The 21,762-nt window shown below is 45.5% G+C and overlaps 1 protein-coding gene across 1 annotated transcript in view; it reads right to left on the reverse strand.

The window, feature by feature from the left end:
* SRGAP3 (SLIT-ROBO Rho GTPase activating protein 3) overlaps positions 1-21,762 on the reverse strand; it is a 259,104-nt gene that overhangs the window by 15,148 nt on the left and 222,194 nt on the right. Inside the window, 7 exon segments of the mRNA XM_032592349.1 lie at positions 4,463-4,542; positions 7,356-7,434; positions 7,437-7,576; positions 7,785-7,890; positions 10,974-11,018; positions 11,021-11,107; positions 20,649-20,726. Of these exon segments, the coding sequence (XP_032448240.1) occupies positions 4,463-4,542; positions 7,356-7,434; positions 7,437-7,576; positions 7,785-7,890; positions 10,974-11,018; positions 11,021-11,107; positions 20,649-20,726 (615 nt within the window).

Consider the following 21,762-nt stretch of genomic DNA (forward strand, 5'->3'; position numbering starts at 1 on the left):
AGCTGACCATCTCTGCACTAGGGCTTAGGAACACTAGCCAAGTTAGCAATGAAGGAGCTGATGCTCTTTTTCTGTTGTTCTTTATTTCTTCCAGATGGGTGACCATGGGTGACCATGATTCAGGCAGAATCGGGCATTTGTGTGGTAACTGATGGTGACACCATTTTAATGCTGTCAAAACCTCACCTAATACCCACAACGTGCATGAATCTCTAAACGTCATGCCAGATGAAAGAAGCCAGATCAAAAGACACTATTCTGCACAATTCCATTTATATGAAGTTCTGGACCAGGCAAAACTAACTTATGATGAAAAAATTTTTCAGGTCAATGGTTGCTTCTTGGGCTTTGGGAGTAAGGGACTGGGCAGGAAAATGCATGAAGGAACTTTCTAGGGTGTTGGAAATGTTCTGTATGCTGGTGGGGGTTTGAGTTACACAAGTTTTTGCATCTGTAAAAACTCAGGGAATGATACAGTTAAGATTTATACATTTCAGTGTATGGAATTTTACTTGAAAAATAGGACCATAAATGATGCTGACCCCTGTTGTGTGCAGCATTGCATGCTAACATCTTTGGAGGGAGACTGTACTGATGGCTGTAATTCACTTTGAAATGTATTAAAATAAGACGGATTGATAGATACACAATAAAACAAATATAACAAAATGGTAACAATTGTAGAAACTAGATGACAGGTATTATATAAAACTTCCTTCCACTTTTATGTACGCTTGGCCTTTTTAATTTTTTTTTTCAACGTTTTTTATTTATTTTTGGGACAGAGAGAGACAGAGCATGAACGGGGGAGGGGCAGAGAGAGAGGGAGACACAGAATCGGAAACAGGCTCCAGGCTCCGAGCCATCAGCCCAGAGCCTGACGCGGGGCTCGAACTCACGGACCGCGAGATCGTGACCTGGCTGAAGTCGGACGCTTAACCGACTGCGCCACCCAGGCGCCCCCGCTTGGCCTTTTTAAAAATTATTATTATTAAAGGAAATATCATGAACTGCAAGCAAATCGAAATCTTACCCTGATTTCTAGTAGATGCCTAGAATAATCTGATGAAAACCATGCACCTCTTCTCAGAGGCACACATTCCAAAAGAAACGAAATTTTGCCCGTAATAGATTTCCTAAAGCCCATTTATGGACACCCAATACATCCAAAGAGCTAACAGCTTAATGGCTTTCCAGATGTAGATGGAGGGCAAGGAGTGGAAGTCAACTGGGAGAATTTTAGGAAAGTATCAGTGAGAGAATAATGGTGCAGTTATAATTGAAAACTGACATATTGTAACTATATGATCATGTTTCTGTTACTGATTTTAGTAGTTTCTTTATCTGGCAGCCTAGTTCCTCATTTAGCATCCAATTAATAAAGATGCTATTGACAGGCTGCCTCAATGTTTTCATTTGGCTTACATTTGGCTTACAATCAGGGGTTTTATTTTGAGAGAGAGAGAGAGAGAGAGAGAGAGAGAGAGAGAGAGAATGCAACTGCGGGAGGGGCAGAGAGGGAGAGACAGAGAGAGAGAGGGAGAGAGAATCCCAAGCAGGCTCCACGCTGTCAGCACAGAGATGATGCGGGATTCAAACCCACATGAGATCATGACCTGAGCCAGAGTCAGACACTTAACCGACTGAGCCACTCAGGTGCCCCTGGACTCAGATTCTTGATCAGAATTAGAAAGGATTTATACTGAACACACAATCTTAATGTTTCCTATCACCTAGTTGTCCCAGACACTGTGCTAAGCTTCTCTGCATATGTAACCTCATTGTAACCTAGGTCACAATTCTCTTGTTATTCCCATCTTACATGTCAGGAAACTGAGGTCTGAGGTTACATGGCTCGTCAAAGTTCACAGGGCCATGAAGGCCTCTCTCTGACTTTCAAATCCAGACTTCCTTTCTCAGAGTCTAGCACCCCCTCAACTGTTCCTGCAACTCAGTACTTGGGTGACCGATTTGGTTGGGGCAGGCTTGCACGTAAACATTTAGGAAATGCACTTAATTTTCCTCCAAAGGATGCTCCTGATTCAGCAGCCGCCACCATGACCACACAGGAAACAGCGAGAACCTGCAGGGAGCATGAACCTGGCTCTCCTGAAGCTGGCTGTTGACCTTCCAGGATGATCTTCCTGCCCTTGTCATTCTCAGAAACCAGCAGCCTGACAAGGAACAACAGAAGGGACCTTCTGGGGAAGCAGACGAGAAGCTGTCTCACCCCACTCCAAGGATACTGTGTGCCTCTACTCTGGGAGGAGTGAGGCAGCATTTTCTGAGGGGGTGCTCTTGGCGTGGGGTGGAGCCTGCTGGGAATGCCCTATGGCTGCTGCCTGGCTGCCCAGCAAGACTGTTCTCTCTGTCCCTCCTCCTACCCAGTGCCCACAGCAGCCTTCCACCTCCCAGGCCGAGGGGCTGTGGGGAAATTCAGCATGCACAGGATGACTGGAAGTGACCTCAGCCCCCAGGAAGGTGGGCTGTGAGGGTCCTCACAAGGCACCTGACCCATCTCCTGTAGACACATCTTCTTCCACCGGCAGCATTCCCAACAGATCCTAATTCTGAAAAATCAGTCTACCTCATTGGATGAGAGATGTTTTCCCCCAGTGGAGGAAGAGAGACTGAGAGCAAGATCTAGAGCAAGAGGGAGCCACACACACACACACACACACACACACACACACACACACACACAGAAATAAAGCAACAGATGGACAGAACAAGAAGGGAGAGGGAGAGCCAGAGGTGGTAGGACAGGAGACAGAAAAGAAGGAAAGAGGAAAGCAAATCACTGCCAACATGCAGACAGTGGCAGCCTTCACATCTCCCCACAAAGGCTCTGCAGGACATTTCCCTCAGCTCAGGACGACTCTGGCCTCTGAGGATTCTGGCAGAGATGAACACTACACCTAGATTTGTTCTTCCACACCTGTGACTCAGGCCTGACCCATGGGCTCCCTCCTGGGCCACAGTGATTGGTTTTTGGCTGGGCGTGTGACTCAAGGCAGTCCAATGAGACTCTACCCCAGGAGCTTTCTTGGAACCATGATGAAAAGGAAGCTCTTTTCCACTGGGACTTTGGGCAAAAGGACAATGAAAGCCTGGAAATGCTAAAGACCACCATGCAGGAAGATCCTGCTTGAGAATGAAGCCAACACAGAGGGAAGCAGAACAGGAAGATGGAGACAAAATCCTAAGACCAACTAAGCTCCTGGATCCAGCCGTGCCTGAAGCTATACCTAACCTGGGATTTTTCTGGTGTATGATCTGAGGCCTTTAATGCTTAAGTCACTTTCAGTTGGAGTATTTGTCATTAGCAAGTGTGACAGTCCTACCAGAATGTGAAAACTGCCCTATCAGTCTTGCCTCTTTCACCAGCTCCCAGAAACCACCCCTGAGTACGTACCAGCTCTCCTGGCAAAAATGGTGGCCAACAGGGCCTGGGACCGTTCCAAAGGGAAACACAGAAGCCCAGAAGAAAGTCGTTAAATAAGGATTAAAAAAAAAAAAAGTAAAACCATCACCAGGAGAAAGGAGGGCTATGCTTGGTCTACATAGCATTGTGTTATGACTTTTGTGAGGCCCAAGCACTTTTGCTTCTTGCGTGGGTCCCTTCCTCCATTAAAAAAAAAGTTAAAAATTACATTTTACAATTGCATTGGTATAAAGATGAATACAATCCACGATGGATCATATTCCTTTTTTCTCATTATTTTAAATGAAACCAAAACATTTTCAGGGGTCCTTAAAAGTACCATGGGCCCTGGGCACTGTCTATTCTATCTAATGGATTCACTGGCACTGGGCCCGTATTATCCAGATTGCTTGTCTACACGGTCCAGTTTCCCCAACTTTCTTCTCCTTATCCTTATCTTTTCCTTCTCCTTATCCATCAGGTGGAAGGGTCCGATGAATCCCTCAAGCCCAGGCCAGCCTTTCCCTCTCTCCCTCCAACACTTCCCTGGGCCATCAATGCTCAGCTTCATCTTTGAGGCATCCCCACACTGGGGACACAGCTGTCATTGGGCATAATTTGTGTGTCATGGGGAGCTGCTCCCTATGTGTCAGGTAACGAGACTGGGAGCTCCTCTGGGACCCATGTGTCTTTCATTGAAGTACCTCAAGTCCTAGCACAGGCTGGATACAGAACAGATCCCTGGTTGGGGAGAGACAGGGGACAAAGCATGCTTCCTACTTAGCAAACTCTTGTCACTTCGGATTTAAATTCGGGCCAGGAAGGGTACAGAAAGGGAGGAGACAGGCCAGTAGGAGTATGGTGAATGGAGGTGCACATGTGTCTGATGTCTTTCACAGCTCCCCTCTATTCTAGAGGACAAGGTGCTGACTGGCAAGGCTGGAGGGGGTGTGCGGGCCAGCTGAGCCATTGGGCAGGCACGAGTCAGCATGAGAGGCCCCAAGTGAGTTCCTTGGCCCCAGATTCCCCCTCACTCACCTTCGTCACTCGTGTGAGGCTCCGTGCCATTGTCATGGTCAACTTCATCGATAGTCCCTGGCTCACTATGTGGACTGTCACTGCAAAGAAACATGGGAAGGGGACTTGTTGGGCTTTGCACCCTCACACTGTCCTCAGCATCCCGTAAGTGCCAGCCAAGCCCACCTCTGCACTTGACCCAGGTCAGGCCCAGGCCTGCACCATCCTGTCTTGTCCATCTGACCACCCATGGACACTCCTAACAGGAAACCACTCCCAGCCCCCTCAATGGAAAGCTATCCTGAATACCCTCCTCCAGCTTCCCCCCAGCCCTGGAATTTGCTGGGCTATCAATTTCTAGGTGTTCTGTAAGACCCAGAGGGCACCATAAAACCCTGGCGTTTATCCTCGGAAGGACCACGGGCCAGAACAGAAAGGAATTGTGGAGGTACCGTGAGACATTCACCTAGCCTGGTTCTAGGTCTCGCAGAGGAGGTGACACCCGAGAGAGGTGGCGTGGGTCCACCTCACAAGGTGCTGGGTCCTCCGGGTGCCTCACGATGCTGTGTGCAAAATCCCAGACCAGTCCAGCTAGTGGAAGCAGGCTGGCAGCCATGATGGGCGTGGGAGTGGGTAGCCTGAATCCAGGCCTGTCAGACTTGGTCATTAATGCACTGGGACAATTTCGCCAGCCGCTACCCCCTCACTAGACTATAAGCTTCTTCAGGCCAGGGTTTATTCACCTAGTCAGTTTTTTTTTTTTAACTAAGTCATTGATGGAGTCCTAATATATGCCAGGCACTGTGGGAGGTAGGAGAGACGTATTGATGGGTAAGACTCTGCCCTTGTGGGCCAGGAAAGAAAACTGCTACAAGCTGAGTTGTGTTATGTAGGAACAAATGAGCAGAGACAAGAACGGCTGAGGGGACCTGCATAGGGTGGTCAGGGAAGGCTTCTTAGAGGAGGTGACATCTGCAGTGCCTTTTGAAAAAATATGAACTTCATTATGAAAATTCTCCATTGCCCCTGGATAAGGTCCAGACTCTGCACAGTGGCTTGTTTAAGACCTTTCATAACCTGGCTCCTGCTGGCCTGTGGAGCCTCCACCCTCACCATTCACTTGGCACAAGCAACACTCTGGCCACATGGAACCGCTTTCCACTTTACTGAAGGCTCCAAGCCCAGAACATTCCTTGCCCATGCCTCACCTGGCTGACTCCAGTTCATCCCACAGGTCTCAGTAAAGGTTCCTCCAGGAAGCCCTTCCTGACCTCGCTACATGGGCTCAAGGAGCCTCACTTCTGGAGCTGCCTGTTTCTTCCCCCACCGGAGCTCCCTGCATCAGGGGTTAATCCTGCTCAGGTTGCATCCCTGCCCCCTTGCCCAGGGCCTGGCCCAGGACAGACACTCAACACCTATTTGTCCAACTGTTGAATGAATGAATGTTGTCCACTACAAGGAGACCCTCAGCCAAATCCCCCCTTTTGGCTTTGCAAATGTTTCCAATGTAATTAATAGTTTTTCTTTCTCATGAGACACAAATGGGACTGAGGCAAGTATGGTTATCGTATATTGTTCTTTGGTAGGTACAACCGATCTTTAGGACGCTTCCCAGAACACTAATTACACACATTGCAGCAAGAAAAGAGAACTAGGAATGGTTGCAAACGCTGCGTGAAAAGCTTCTCTTTGTCCAGAAAGTACGCTTGCTGACTGTTCAACGTTTCTGTTAGAGAACAGGGACAGACCTGCTCCTGGAGCCTCACATAAAGGTTACTACAGAGCTGTGATTACAAGACAGCAGGGCCCGTATCTCTATGGGGCACAGGGTGGGAAACAAAGGGGCTGCAATGTCTCCCTTCTTTGAAGTGAATCAAGAGTTCAGGAATGCTTTGATAATCCAAAGACAAACCCCCCTGTAGGCACCTAGCTGAAAGCAGTGTGGGTAATACCTAAATATACAGCTGTGTGTTGTGCAGGAATGGGTATAAAGAATGAATAGGAACCCTTTGACTGGTCTCTGTCAGTTGGTGTTCTGAATCTCCTGTCCTTTCCACATTAAAAAAAAAAAATGCCCTATCTTTACCACATTTTAAGGTCTTAGTCTGGGGAAGGTGGCCAGCCCTGATTTTGATTAGGTTCTAAAATTTTTCTCCTAAGACCTCATGTAGCACCAGGTAAACAGAGGTACCTGACTATCAACTGCTGACCTGGCCTGGAGCTCTCAAAGAATGTGAACTCACTTTGTCTGGAAAAGAGAAGTTGTTTCTCAAGAGGTGGAGGTGGGGATTATTATCCAGCGCCCTGCTGCCTCGGATGGGCTTAAGACACACCTGGCTATTGACAGCTTAATATCTCCTAACTAATGTGATTAGCTCACCAGACCCAAGCCTTAGCAAGGGGATATACTTCTTGGATTTATGTGGGGACCCTTGGGAAAGAGAAGGTCTTTTTCCACTGGGGATGCTGAGAGAATGTTCTCTAAATCTGGAGTTACCATATGTCTTCCTGAAGCCACCAAGGAGAGGATGCCTGAGAATGAAGCCAATGCAGAAGAAAGCAGAGCCAGGGGCTGGGGATTGCAGGACCAATTCCTGACAATAACAGTTGAACCCCTGAATCCAGCTACACCTGAAGTCATAATCCTAGACTTTTTAGTTAAGTAAAGAAAATCAATAAATTCCCACTTAGCTTAACCCAGTTTGAGTTGTAGTTCTGTCCCTTACAAACCAAGAGAGTCCTGGCTGATGCAACTATCTCTGGTATAAGGCTGCAGCAAAGCTCAAATGAGAAAATGCATATGGGAGTAAAGACTATAAAGCAGTAAGAAAATCAAAGGGTTTCTTACTGTTCCTGCTCAACAGCAAAAACAACAGTGATGATGATAATAATATTAAGAGGAATGGAATCTTACCAATATTCCCCTCCAGCCATGCATTTTTCATACACAGGTCCCTCTAGCTCCCGGGGGCTGGGGAAGATGGCTTCATGATGATGATGGTTTTGATGACTTCGTTGACGTGTGCCTGGCAGGACACAGGGTCCTGCCCATCAGGGATGTGCATGAGGGTGGGCCCGAAGCAGATGGCCAGGTTGTAGGGGTCCATCATGTTCTCGTCACTATACTGCGAGAGGCTACAAGAAAGGAGGTACTCACAAGTCACCTGAGAAAGGTGAATCTTCCCCCCCTGTGGGTTCTTTTTTTGAGGGCTCTACTCAAGTCCAGGAGGGTTCCATGTTCTGTTTTAGGAAGAGCTGCACCTGCAGAAGCCTCAGGACATCCCCTCCCAAAGGAGGCCAGGGCTGAGGCAAAGAGGGGCCCCCCCTTGGCCGGGCAACTCACTGGTTGAGGAAAGCGAAGAGGTATCTCATGACCACGATGACCACGCGGGGAAGGGTGATGAGGATTTGCTGGATCTGGTGCACCCTCTCAGCTGGGTTCTCCAGTTCTGTAACATAAAGGGGCTTTTTGGGGTGTCTTTTGTCCTCAGAGAGCCAAGTACAGCCCACATTTGCTCAGTCCACATGGTTCAAGGGGATTGATATGTGACCCTGACCTGGCCACTCAGAGCAAGAATGTGAGTCTACACGTTCCCTTTTATGAATGAAGCTAGTGTCAGCTGAGCTTCTGTCACCTGACACCTGTGAGTCCTGACACAGGCACGGACCATGTTTCTTTAACCCCTTTATGAACACCAGCTGCATGCATCACAGGCACGGCACAGAGTAGGCCAGAAATGAGGGTGGACTAAATAACCAACTCTAGAGCTATATATTGGCCAAGAGGCCTGACAGATGCTTGTGATCTTATCTCTGACCCCCGTTTTCAGGTCAGTCCTAGGCAGAGACATTGGTATTTTTATCAGTCAGGCCAGGGGTGGGAGCAGCAAATTGGGCTTGGTAAAGAGAAGAGGTTTGTGGGCTCTGCCTTGTGGAGAGGGTGTGCAGAGGGAAAGCTGGTGCAGAGAGTGAGCCCCAGAGCTCTGATGTTTGTCTGTAGGGCTGGTGCACGAGCCTGTGCCAGATTCTTTCTCAGGAAACATGTTTTTCTCACAGCCCCTCTCTCCAACCTCCACATTCTGTCAGCGTGTTCCTTTTAAAACGCAACCTCTCTTGGGGTGCCTGGGTGGCTCAGTCAGTTAACCGTCCGGCTCTTGGTTTCGGCTCAGGTCATGATCTCACGGTTCGTGAGTTCAATCCCCGCATCGGGCTGTTCACTGACAGTGCAGCCCCTGCTTGGGATTCTCTCTCTCTCTCTCTCTCTCTCTCTCTGCCCCTGCTCATGCACTCTCTCTCAAAATAAATAAATAAACTTTACAAAAGACGCAACTTCTCTTGTTTCTCCTCTGTATCCCAGGCCCTTCACCGTAGGGCTTCAACCAACTTTGCCTGCCTCACTGTTTAGCTGCTGCCCCTTCCTCAAGTATCTGAAGATGATACAGAGCCATGTTTCTCAAATGACGTGGTAGTGCACACTTCTGGACATTTACAAATCTATGAGGCATTCTTTGGGGTTGTCACAGTGACTGGAGGGCACTATTGGCATTTCGGATCCAGGGGCCAAGGCGTCAAGTGTCCTGAGTGCATGGAACACACAACAAGGCACCGCACTACCCTAAATGCCAATACTGCCCCCACCGAGAAACTCTGTGCCAGGCTGCCTCATCCACCATCTTCCTCTCACAGAGGGCCTTCGTGCCCCTGGGCCTTTGTATGCACCGGTGGTCTCTCGACTCTGCCCAGCACACTGCAGCCTACCTTCGAAGTCTGGCACTGAGAAGCCTTGCCCAAGCCTCCCGCAGAACTAAAAGTTCTTGGACCTTCAATGATTCCATTGCCCTTTATAGAGGCTGCTCCATGGGCTCAGCTTCAGTCATCACTGCCCTAGTACCATCTCCACTTAATTACATTTTTTTCTTAAATACATTTATTCATAAAGGAAAGTTTACCTCCCTCTGTAAATGAGAAACCAGGAACACTTGCTATAATTAGGAGGTAACATAAATATAGATACAATGAAAGCAAAACAATGGTACTAAATTATAGGTTGTCAGTGTATTCTACAAACACTTCTGAGACTGAGGCCCCATCTCTCTGTTTAGGAGGGAGATAGACCTCTGAAATTTTTCTCCTTGAAGTAACTACAGGATTTGGCAGGGAAATCAGAAGGGATTTTTTTTGCGGTGTGATTCGAGGTGTGATCCCAGGTATGTGATGTCATGAGCTTGCACCAGAGGTCAACAACCTTGTCTGCTCAGGTGATCTGCTCAGGAAATAAGATTAATGGGGCTTCCGGAAACACTAGCTGAGCACATGACATGGGGCTCAGACAGGGTTGGGCCTCTGTGGCCTGGAATTTCTCCCTTTTCTTTTTCTTTTTTTCCTCTTTTTTGAGAGAGGGAGAGGGAGGGGGAGAGGGAGGGAGGGAGGGAGAGGGAGAGAGAGAACGCATACCCATGCAAGCAGGGGAGGGGTAGAGGGAGAGAGGAGTGAGAGAATCTTAAGCAGGCTCCATGCCCAGTGCAGAGCCCAACTCGGCTCAATCTCACGACTGAGCCGAAATCAAGGATTGGATGCTCAACTGACTGAGCCACCCAGGCGCCCCCATGGCCTGGAATTTCTGAGGGTGATTTGGAGCTTGAAGTGGATCTGGAAAGATGAGCAGTAGGTAGTGTGGAGGGTAGAAGGGCAGAGGAAGGGTCTTTTATACCAGGCAGGTAAGAAGCTTGAAGCCTCCAACCCCCAGCGGCCCTTTCCTGGCTGCAAATCTCTCAGAGCATTGTGAGAAGCATCCCTAATAACACTGGGTGTGGGGCAATTTTCTATAATCAATTAAAGAGTTTATTCTAAAATACTAAGATTTTCATATTATAATATTAAAAAGTTTATTTTTAGAAACTCCAAAATGTTGCCTTAGGTTTGGCCATCTTATAGTCAAGGTGCCTTTACTTCAGGCCTCTAGATTGGGCTCTTGCCTTCATCCACAGAAATACCTGTGAAAGAGAACTCTGATGGCTTGTAACATTGGAAGAAGCCCACAGTCAACTTATTTCACCATTTTGCTTGTCTGTCATATTGCTGACCTGACTCCCAAATCTGCTATGGCTCCCCATTACCCAACGGGAAAAGCTCCAGATCCTTGCAAGGTCTCTCCTCTCTTGCTCTATTTTACCCTTCCAAGCCTCTTGCACCATGCACTGGCTGGGACAACCCTCCTGCTGGTCCCATTGGTCTGTGTGTCCTCAAACTCTTCCCAGGATACTCTGGGTAGGCTCCTCCTAAAGCAAAACCAAGTCTCCCCTCTGCCTCTTCTCTTCTAAGCGCCATTCATACCCAAGGTTGTACCATGCCATTTTCCATTATACATCATCCTGTTATCTCTACAGCTAGGTTTTAGTTCTATGAGACCAAGGACCACTACTGCTTCTTTCAGTATCCCTCCTTCCTACATAATGATGAGCCCATTGTACAACTTCAATAAAGATATGCCATGGAATTGATCATTCCACCATTCCACCTGGGAAATACTTACTAATAGTAGATATCAAATCTTGAAACCTTTCCTTAGGAAAGAGTGATTTTCCAGTCCTCGGAAATACAGTTTTAAAAACACCAGCGACTGAATTGATATCTCGTTCATTTGATCATCCACAAGGGGGTCTTCACCTGAGAAGAAACAGGAGATGATGATTCAGCTTGGTAAAGAGACAGGAAATGGGCAGATGGCAGGAGGGATGGCCTGGCCCAGCAGTTTCTCCCTGTAACTGATTTTGAAAATGTTCAAATATATGGAAATACTCTAAAACATTATGGAAATATATGGAAATATTCTAAAATACTGAACATCCATCACACTTCACTCACACTCATTAACTTACACTCATCTTTTGCCATGTTTGCTTTCTGTCTTTACTTGTATTTATTATTGCTCAATGATTTGAGAGTATTTTGTAGACATCGTAGCACATCACTGCTAAATACTTGAACACATTTTCCCAATAAGGATATTCTCCTACATAACCCCATAACATCATTACATCTAAGAAAAAATTAACAATAGTTCCAAAACACACCATCTTCCATACATTCAAACATTCTCAATTGTCCCATGTCTTTCATAGCTTTTTCAAAAGCTAAGATCTGATCAATAGTCCCATAATTCATTTGGTTGTTATGATTCCTTAGTCTTATGTTATTTTATTGATTTATTCTTTTTTTAGAGAGGGGAGGGGCAGAGGGAGAAGGAGAGAGAGAATCTTAGGCAGGCTCATTCCCAGCATGGACACAGGGCTTGATCTCACGACCACGAAATCATGACCTGAGCCAAAATCAAGAGTCAGACACTAAACCAACTAAGCCACCCAGATGCCCCCAACTTAGGTCTTTTGAACGTAAAAGACACCCCAACATTTTCTTTATCATAGTTCGTTTTTTACAATATTGCCTCTTCTGAAGAGTCCAGGCCAGTTGCCTTATAGAATGCCTCCCACTTTGGATTTCTCTGATTGTCTCCTCAAGAATAGATTTAAGTTAAACATTTGTGGCAACAATAGTACATGGGTCATGTTGTAGACACCTATTGTATCTGGAGGCACATAATGTCAGCCCGTCTTGCTACTGGTGTTGCTAAGTGTGATCAATGGATTAAGGGGACAACCTCCAGATCCCTGCACTGCAAAGGTTTATTTTCCCCTTTGTAATAGTCAGTATAGAATATAAACTATTTTTGAAAAAACAAGTGATGTATGTGCACATCATTGTGCTCAACATGTTTCACCCAATGCTTTTAACATCCACTGATGATTTTTGCCTAAATCAATTAGTATCCTAGGTTGCAAAATGGTGATTTCTATTTTGTCATTCCTTCTACATTTATTAGCTGGCATTCTGCCATAAAGAAAAGGTTTCCCCATGCCCCCCTCACTCTTCCTCTTCTTACTGTTATTATTTAGCATCTTTAAGGGATTGTTTTTATCATTTCTAATTCAACGTGTCATAATCCATTATCATCACTAGTCTTTGGGACACTCAGATTGTCTCCAATTTTTCCAGGGACAAAAGTTCTTTATATATGACCTCCACTGAGCACTTCCTTGCTTTCTGGCACAAAAGATGTCCATGGATCACCTTGTACTTTCCTTGACCCAGATCTGGAATCAAACATTGCTCCAAGGAGATCTGTTTGCTTTTTGTAGGGAATGGTATTTAGAAACCAGGATATAAGTTCCAGGTGTGCTCATTGGCACAGGAGTGCTATAAAGAGCTTCTAAACCTTTTCAGTGGATACAGCAAGAATACACATTAATTCTTTTATGAGTTCACATAGTATTTTCCCAATTCATATTTCAGATATAAGATTTTCTTACCTTCATGTATTTTATATTTGGATTTCATTTTCTTAGTGAAAATCTTGGTTCTGAATAACATTAATATTGTATCTGCCTTATTCTATAATATATGTAACAGTTTAGAATTTTAATAGTAATTTCACCACCATTAAATTTAAGATTTCTTATCAGGGGCTTTGTTTTGGGGGGGGGTGTGGATTTAATTCTAAGAATGTATCCCATTAAAGATATATGGTCAAAAGACAGAAGGTAGATTAGTGTTTGCCTACAGTGGTAGACTAGGATTTAGGGGATAAGGGAGTGACTACAAATGGGTAGAAGGTTCCTTTGGGGGATGATGAAAAATTTCTGATATTGGATTATGGTGATATTCACACATCTCTGTAAATAACTAGAAACCACTGAATTGTACACTTTAAAAAATGGGTGAGCTTTATGGTATCTAACTCAATAAAGCTGTTAAAAATGTATGACCAGAGCATATGTTCAAAAGTTACTCTCTGTGTGATAATCAATTTGATACACAGCTTGTTTCTACTTATATATTCAATTTTAGGTGTTTTTTTTTTGGAAATCCTTTTTAAAAAATTTGCAGTTTTGAAAATATAAAGCATTTAATTGTCCAAAGTCAAAAACAGGTAAAAAGTTGCATGCAGACAAGCCCTACTCTTATCCTTCTCCCCTCCACACCTCACATTTGACCATTGTCGTTAGTTTCTGGTTTGCACTGTTAAGCAAAAAGATACATATGAATTTTTTATTTCCCTTCACTTTTTCCGCAAATGTAAGTAGTATACAATACTGCTACATACACTTGTTTCTTTGCTTCACAATAAACACTAGAAATCCCTCCATATCAGTGCACAGAGATCTTCCTGGTTCTTCTTTTTTTTAAATGGCTGCAAAGTACTCTTTTGTGGATCAACCATAATTTGGTCAACCAATCTCCCGTGGACTGACAATCTTTCACTATTACAAATAGTACTTCAACAAATAGCCTTGTGCATGTGTGTTGGTATTGTAAAGATGTCTCTAGCGAGGTCCTAGAAGTGGGGTTGTGGGTCTAAGTGTACATACATACATAGTTTCATTAGATAGAGACAATTTTCCCCCACCTGGGGCTGCATCATTCTATACTCCCACGTGGCAACATAGGAGAACGCTTCTTTTCCACAGTCCTGCCCATGGAATGCTGTCAATCTTTCAAATTTTTGCCACCTGGACAGGGGTAAATGATATTTCAGGAGGGCAGCACTTTCCTGTTTAATCAAGGGCTGCTCGGCTAGATCCCCCGGAGTTTCCATGGGAGGAGATGAAAGGAAGCACAGAGCAATCTAACTCCTCTCTGAAGGTGCTGACAGATGTCTGCCCAACGGGCTTTTCCTCCTTCTCCCAGAACAGCCCACAGACTGTTCTAAGACTGGCAAGCAGTGAGGAGCAGAGCAGGAAACTCATACTTGGATCTCTTTACCTCCACCTCCGTAGGAAAAGAATGCATGTCACTGCCAGGGACTCTGCTAGCCCCAACATGCTTTAGTGCAAATTAGAGAGGGCCCCCCACTTCCTTCCTGAACCAGGTCTTGTGGCTTACAGAGCATGAACCACAGTTCAGCTCCCACCTGCCCTCCTTGCCTGAGCACCCTTGTGTAGTGCCCAGCCTGAATGACTGTATATGGTGGCAGAGACACTGATGTTCCATAGGTCAACCTCTCCGATATCCCCACAGGAGGAGAGGAGAATTCCTTGTGGGGAAGGAAGAGAGAAAACATAACAAATCATTGTGTATACTGACAAGCACTTCTCGAGTGAGAAGCGCACTTGCACATGTGATCTCTCTTAATCCTGACAACAGCACTGCATGGCAAGTGAGGAAGGCATGGCTCCAACACAACTAATCTCCCGCAAGAGAGCTGAGAGCCCAACAAGCAAAACGATTTGCCCACATTCACACAGTCAAAACAGACACTGGCAGCCCCAGGTCTCGTATGCCTGGGAGATGTTCTTCCTTTACCCTGGTTTTCAAACCTATCTGTCTGCTTGCAGACCTATCTTCCTCTCTCCCTCCCTCCTTCCTTAAGAGAATGCTAGGGGCACCTGGGTGGCTCGGTCAGTTAAGCATCCGACTTCATCTCAGGTCTGATCTCACGGTTCGAGGGTTTCAAGCCTCGCATCAGGCTCTGTACTGACAGCCTGGAGCCTGCTTCAGATTCTGTGTCTCCCTCTCTCTCTGTCCCTCCCCTGCTCACACTCTGTCTCTCAAGGATGAATAAACGTTAAAAAAAAAAAAAAAGTAAAACCCTAACCTTTTCATTTTCTTTTCAAGAAAAAACTTTCTCTGAATGCCCAACATATAAAACAAAGCTGTCTTAGGGGTGCCTGGGTGGCTCAGTCGAAGCATCTGATTCTTCATTTTGGCTCAGGTCATGATCTTACGGTTTGTGGGACTGAGCCCATGTCCGTCGGGCTGTGCACTCATAGTGCTGAACCTGCTTGGGATTCCTCTCTCTCCCCCTCTCTCTGCCCCTCCTCCACTCATGCTCTCTCTCAAAAATATATACACTTTGGGGCGCCTGGTGGCGCAGTCGGTTAAGCGTCCGACTTCAGCCAGGTCCCGATCTCGCGGTCCGTGAGTTCGAGCCCCGCGTCAGGCTCTGGGCTGATGGCTCGGAGCCTGGAGCCTGTTTCCGATTCTGTGTCTCCCTCTCTCTCTGCCCCTTCCCCGTTCATGCTCTGTCTCTCTCTGTCCCAAAAATAAATAAACGTTAAAAAAAAAAAAATTAAAAAAAAATAAATAAATAAAAAATAAAAAAAATATATATACACTTAAAAAATAAAAATAAATAACAAAGCTGTCTTAGTGAATTGGAGGAGAGGTCCACACCTCCCTCCTAAGCCCCCTCTGTTCCTGTAACAGCCCTTAAAGGCCCCTTTGGAGAACCAGGAGTTTCAAATTAGCTGTTTCCCCTATTATTTACCACATATTGCTTTTGTGGTCTCATGATTCAAAGCACATGGATTTTTTTCCCCATATTGCATGTTAGCGACCCTTGTCATGCACAATTAACACATGGACTTTATATATACACACATACGTGTACATATGTACACACACACACACACACACACACACACACACTTTGCTCTTCCTCTCCCTCCCAGAAGGCCATAAAAGGAAGCATCCAAATATTCTCTCCTCCTGGCTTAGGCCTTTGGCTTTCTACAAGGTGAGTCAATTTTGGTTCCAGAAATGACTGGAATTCCAGAGTTCAGGATGAACAGGATGGTTCATGGGAATGATTACAGCTAAAATTCTGGGCAAGTCTGAGAGAAAGCTGTGTTCATGCTTGGCTAGCTAATGTCCTGGGGATGGGAGAATTATTACCCAACAGACTGCCTGCGGCACACTCTCAAGCCGGGTCACCAGGGCATTGCCGGGGACTTTACGGCAGGGCTGTACCCAGGGCAGAGTGCACACAGCGTGTGCTTACAGGCTCTAAGGAAACGGGCTGCCAGACCAGGGGCACGGCAGGAAGCTTGCAGATGGTTTCTTGCACAAGGGCAGTTCTCGGTGGCCACAGGTCTTCCCAGCCCGTTCTGAGGCTCAACATGATGACCCCTCCCAGCCATCTATAGGTCACAATCCTCTCCCTGGGGCAGGAGACAGATCTCTGAAGGGCCAGATGTCAAACATGTCAGACCCTCCATGCCATGACTTCAGTCTCTAATCCAAACCCTATCCTGATCTGCACAGGGTGAAAGGGCCATTGACTCCCCTTCCCACCAACCTCCAAATAAGGAGAGACCACTGGCAACTCTCTCATAGTTACGTGCAAAGGGGACAGTGGGTTGGTTTGTGGGGGAAAAACAGAGTTTGCCCAGGAAAACTGGCCCGAGAGACAAGAGGTCAGTGTGGCTCTCTTTGTGGCAGGACAACTGCTTTCCTGCCTTTTGCAATGTTTCCTCTTCATTTTGCCAGGTTACAGAAAGATCTCAAAACTTGACCAATGAGTTTAAGGTTTGCTGACAGCAAAAAATCACATCATTAGGGATGCCCGGGTGGCTCAGTAGGTTAAGTGTCTGACTTTGGCTCAGGTCGTGATCTAAAGGTTCATGGGTGCAAGCCCCACGTCAGGTTCTGTGCTGACAGCTCAGAGCCTAGAGCCTAAGGATTCTGTGTCTCCCTCTCTCTCTACCCCTCCCCTGCTCGTGCTCTGTCTCTCTCCCTCTCTCTCTCTCTCTCTCTCTCAAAAATAATAACATTTTTTAAAAATCCCGTCAGTATCATCACCATCTCAACTAAAACCCTGGCTAACTCATGTCAGAAGAAAAAGAAAGTGGGTTTAGGAATAATGACCCAAGAATGAATTTCCTACATATTGCAATTTTTCAGAATCTTAAAGAAAACAGATCTGTGCTCCTTTGAACAGCCTCATACAAGGATACAGGAAAAACTTCACCCAAGAGAGAAAGAAGGGGGCCAAGAAGAAAAGGACCCAAATCTTAAACAAATGGCAAAGGACAGGCACCCTGCAGGGACTGAGGGAGGTACATTTTAACAAATAAAAGGAAGAAAGGAAAAAACATACAATGTGCTGGTTTCGAGAGAAATTCAGTCACAAGTTAGAGTGTGTGGGGATGGAGCAGTGGGTGCAAGAGAAATACTGAGCCACCCTAGGCTTGGCCACCTGGTTGCCAGTGGTGCAGAGAAGTGTACCTCCTATTTTCAGGAGAGATGGGAGGTGACCCTGAGAGTCAGCTGGGCAAGGAGCCAAACCCAGGGCAGTTTGTTGGCAAACGTGAAGAAACAAAAAGAGTAGTGGGAAATCTGGGCACTAGCCAGCCAGAGAAGCCAGGAACAGATTTTTCTAAAAGAGACATTCCAGGAACTATATATATATTTTTTTTAAGAATAAGCCAGGGTTCACCATAGGCTCAGGTGGAGCTCAAAGACAGGCTGTTGTGGAATGAGATTCATTTTGAAATGATGGAGAGAATGACAGGAGCTGACCGCATATTTAGGCAAAGAGAAGCATAAAACATTTTGCAGCTGACATTTGGATCAGGTGATCTCTGCTCAGTGGGGCTCTGCCTGAGGCGGTCCAAGGCCTGTTCAGAAGAGAGAAGTCTTAAATTGCACATCACCCCTGCAAGGCACCAAGCAGGTGACAGAAGGCCTTAGAAAATCACATTCAAGAAGGAAAGAAAGCAGTGCTCTTGGGGCAGGGATAGGGCCTGGCTTCCTGCTACAAGGAAGTTTACTTACAGAACAGAGGGAAGCAGGGACATTTGAGGCAGTGGCAGTCACCAGGGTGAAGGCACTGGGCAGTGAAGCTTACCCATAGATTCAAGGAATTCTGTGTAATGGGAAGAACCCAAGAGGATGGAACCAGCAAAGATTTCAGACCATGGCTCTGGTGATTTACAATGAACACAGGACAGTAGGGGATTGGGGGAAATGAAGAAACAAAACATTGCATTGGGCTGTCCAGTGTTGTCAAGAGAAGCTCAGAGAATGATGAAGGACACTTGCATCAGGGAGGCTGATGGGAGATACTTCTTGCTTTCTGGCCTTTGCATATGCTATTCCCATTAGTCTGGAATGCCCTTTCCCTGCTTTTTCAGGCTCTCACTCTTAAGCCTCAACTTGTGCTTTTCCTTCTCCAGGAAGACTTCTCTGGCTTACTCCTTCTCCCCACCCCATCCAAGCTGGGCTAAGTGATCCCATACCATCCAATGCTTACTTACTCCATTGTCTGTTGGCTAAACTGGCTCCCTACTAGTCAGACTGTCTTTGTTCCTGTTGTGTTCCAGGCCCTAGTCCATTACCTAGCCCGGTGTAGGGCACAATGAATGTATGGTTGTTGGGAGGATGAATAAATGCATGAGTCTGAGCTCAGAACAGGGGAATTCTGGGGCTTCCTGGTCCTAAGTGCCCATGATCCAGGAGCAGACTCTAAAACAAGCTCCTGGGGACATCAGGAGGCCACTGAGTACTACATCCAGCCAGATCCTGCTCTCTAAACCCGGGGTGAAGCCAGAGGGCCAAAGGCCACAGAGGTCTGTGCTGGGATTATAGCAGTGTCTGCTTGGGCTGACAGAGTGCTTCTTCCACTCTAGAGCTAGACCTCAGGATGGAATCAGGGGGATAGTGAAGGGGTGAGTCTGCTCAGGAGGCAGCCCCTGCAGAGGAAGCCCAGTAATGAGAATTCCAGGCCTGGAGCCCAGGGAGAGGCATGCTCAGAGCACAGCCAACAGGGACAAACAGAATACCTCCCACGACTGTAAGAGGATTATGTAAAAGAAAGGGTAAGGAGTGCTTTGTAAGTTGGGATGTGATATACTACAGGAAAATGGGTTTGGGATTGGGGTTCTAAATTTTTTTTTTTTGGCCAAAACACTGCATAAAAAACTAAGCATTAGACCAGACGCATGAAAAAATGCTCAATATCACTCATCATCAGGGAAATACAAATCAAAACCACATTGAGATACCACCTCACACCTGTCAGAATGGCTAACATTAACAACTCAGGCAATAACGGATGTTGGCGAGGATACAGAGAAAGAGGATCTCTTTTGCATTGTTGGTGGGAATGCAAACTGGGACAGACACTCTGGAAAACAGTATGGGGGTTCCTCAAAGAATTAAAAGTAGGACTACCCTATGACCCAGCAATTGCACTACCAGGTATTTTTCCAAGGGATACAGGTGTGCTGTTTCAAAGGGGCACATGCACCCCCATGTTTATAGCAGCACTATCAACAATAGCTAAAGTATGGAAGGAGCCCAAGTGTCCATAGATGGATGAATGGATAAAGAAGATGTGGTGTGTGTGTATATATATATATATATATATATATATACACACACACACATATACACATTGTAGTGTATATATATATATATATACACACACACATTGTAGTATATATATATATACACATACATATATGTGTGTACACACACATATATATATGTATATATATACACACACATACACACACAAGGGAGTATTACTCGGCAATCAAAAGAATGAATCTTGCCATTTACAACAACGTGGACGAACCATAATGTATTATGCTAAGTGAAATTAGAGAAAGACAATATCATATGACTTCACTCATATGAGGAATTTAAGAGACAAAACAGATGAACATAAGGGAAGGGAAGCAAAAATAACATAAAAACAGGGAAGGGGACAAAACAGAAGAGACTCTTAATATAGACAACAAACTGAGGTTGCTGGAGGGGTTGTGGGTGGGGGATGGGCTAAATGTGTAAGGGGCATTAAGAGGACACTTGTTGGGATGAGCACTGGGTGTTACACGTAGGGGATGAATCCCTGGATTCTACTCCTGAAGTCATTATTGCACTATCTGCTAACTAACTTGGATGTAAATTAAAAAATAAAAAATAAATGTAATTTAATTTAATTTAATAAACCTAAGCACTAGCGTATTCTAAAAGCCACTCGGTGTTATCTGTATTCTTCCAAATATGCTGTATTTTTCTAAAACACAGCAGCCTTCACAGACTCCTATCATGATTTCGAGTGCTTTACTAGACCCTTTTTCCCAACAACTACCGTACAGTCACTAGAGAAAGTCACTCATGTGCTGGGTAAAGGTTTAACAGTTAACTCTTTGAAGGGAAAAAGACAAAGGAAGGATTTGATCTTTGCCAATTTCTGTGGTGTAAATACTCCTGCCTTGGCTGATTTCAAGCCACCAAGGTGAAGGCACTCAGTGCAAACTTGGAAAGAAATGTTGATACAAGCCAGCCCCGGCACACTGCTGCTCTAAGACATACAACACCCATCCTGGCTTCCTATGGACGCAAGCTTGAGATGGATACCTACCCCTTTCAAAAGAATTTTTTATGTCGTTGACTTCAACCTGAGATCCTGGCACTCGGAAGATCCCTTGCTGCTGGAGTCCTAAAAGAAAGGAACAAATAAACACAAAATGCCATGATGCCTTGGGCTCATCAGACCACTTGGGAACATTGATGATCCTTCCATTGCTTGTCTCTTTCTCCCACCATTCTTTTTCAAGAGTCATTCCCAGTAAAGATCTCCTGGCAGAAGCCCAAAAGGGGACTTTGCAATGAAACTTCAGCCGGCCAAAATACTCTGAGGCATCTTGCTTCATATGTTATCTCTTATCAGGGCTTGAAGGGAAAAGGCCACAAGAGGTTTATATCACCCAGGACCAGTGAGTAACTTCCAATTTAGGCCAACAGGCACTTTGCCTACCAAGTTCATCAGGTACACTGGGATCAAGTAGCTTGGCCTGAGTTTACAGCCGCCATTTCAGTGTAACAGCCACAGAGATTTTTGAACAGGAATGATCAGTATCACTCACTCACCATTCCCACCCCCCACCGGCAGAGACATCTTCTTCCTTTCAGAAAAGCTAGAGTCGAGAGTACATGCTGGCCTGGGATCAACGAGTTTGGGGAACATTAAATCATTAAAGAAAAACAGTCTCTTTTTTTAATGTGTTTCTATAAGGCTATAACAAAGAGGAGACCCTGATACCTGACATAATAGTAATGACATAGGATTGTAATAGGACTGAACAGTCATCTATGGAATTGAAGGGATTAAAGGGGCCTCTCTCATCTTAGGTGGGAAGTAATGGGGTGACTGTGATCTTTTCCCTCACATTCAGTTTTTCTATATAAAACAACTCTTTGCATTATAATTTAGGAAAGTGTTTACCTCTTAAAGGCAGGCTTTAAACCAAGTTTGGTTTGTACATAGTACGTGCTCAATAAAAGCTGGTTTATGTCTTTCCTTAGCCAATATCAAATTTCTACCACCTGTGTCTTTTATCCCATCCTCCTAGCTCCTTCCTATTCAGTCACACTTGTCTTCCTTCTTACATAAGACCTTTATACTTGCCACGCTCTCCACTGGAGATTGCATGGCTGGCTTCTTGTACTCAAATATCATCCCCTCAGACATGTTT

Source organism: Lynx canadensis, chromosome A2 (assembly GCF_007474595.2).
Source record: "Lynx canadensis isolate LIC74 chromosome A2, mLynCan4.pri.v2, whole genome shotgun sequence".
NCBI classification, from domain to species: Eukaryota; Metazoa; Chordata; class Mammalia; order Carnivora; family Felidae; genus Lynx; species Lynx canadensis.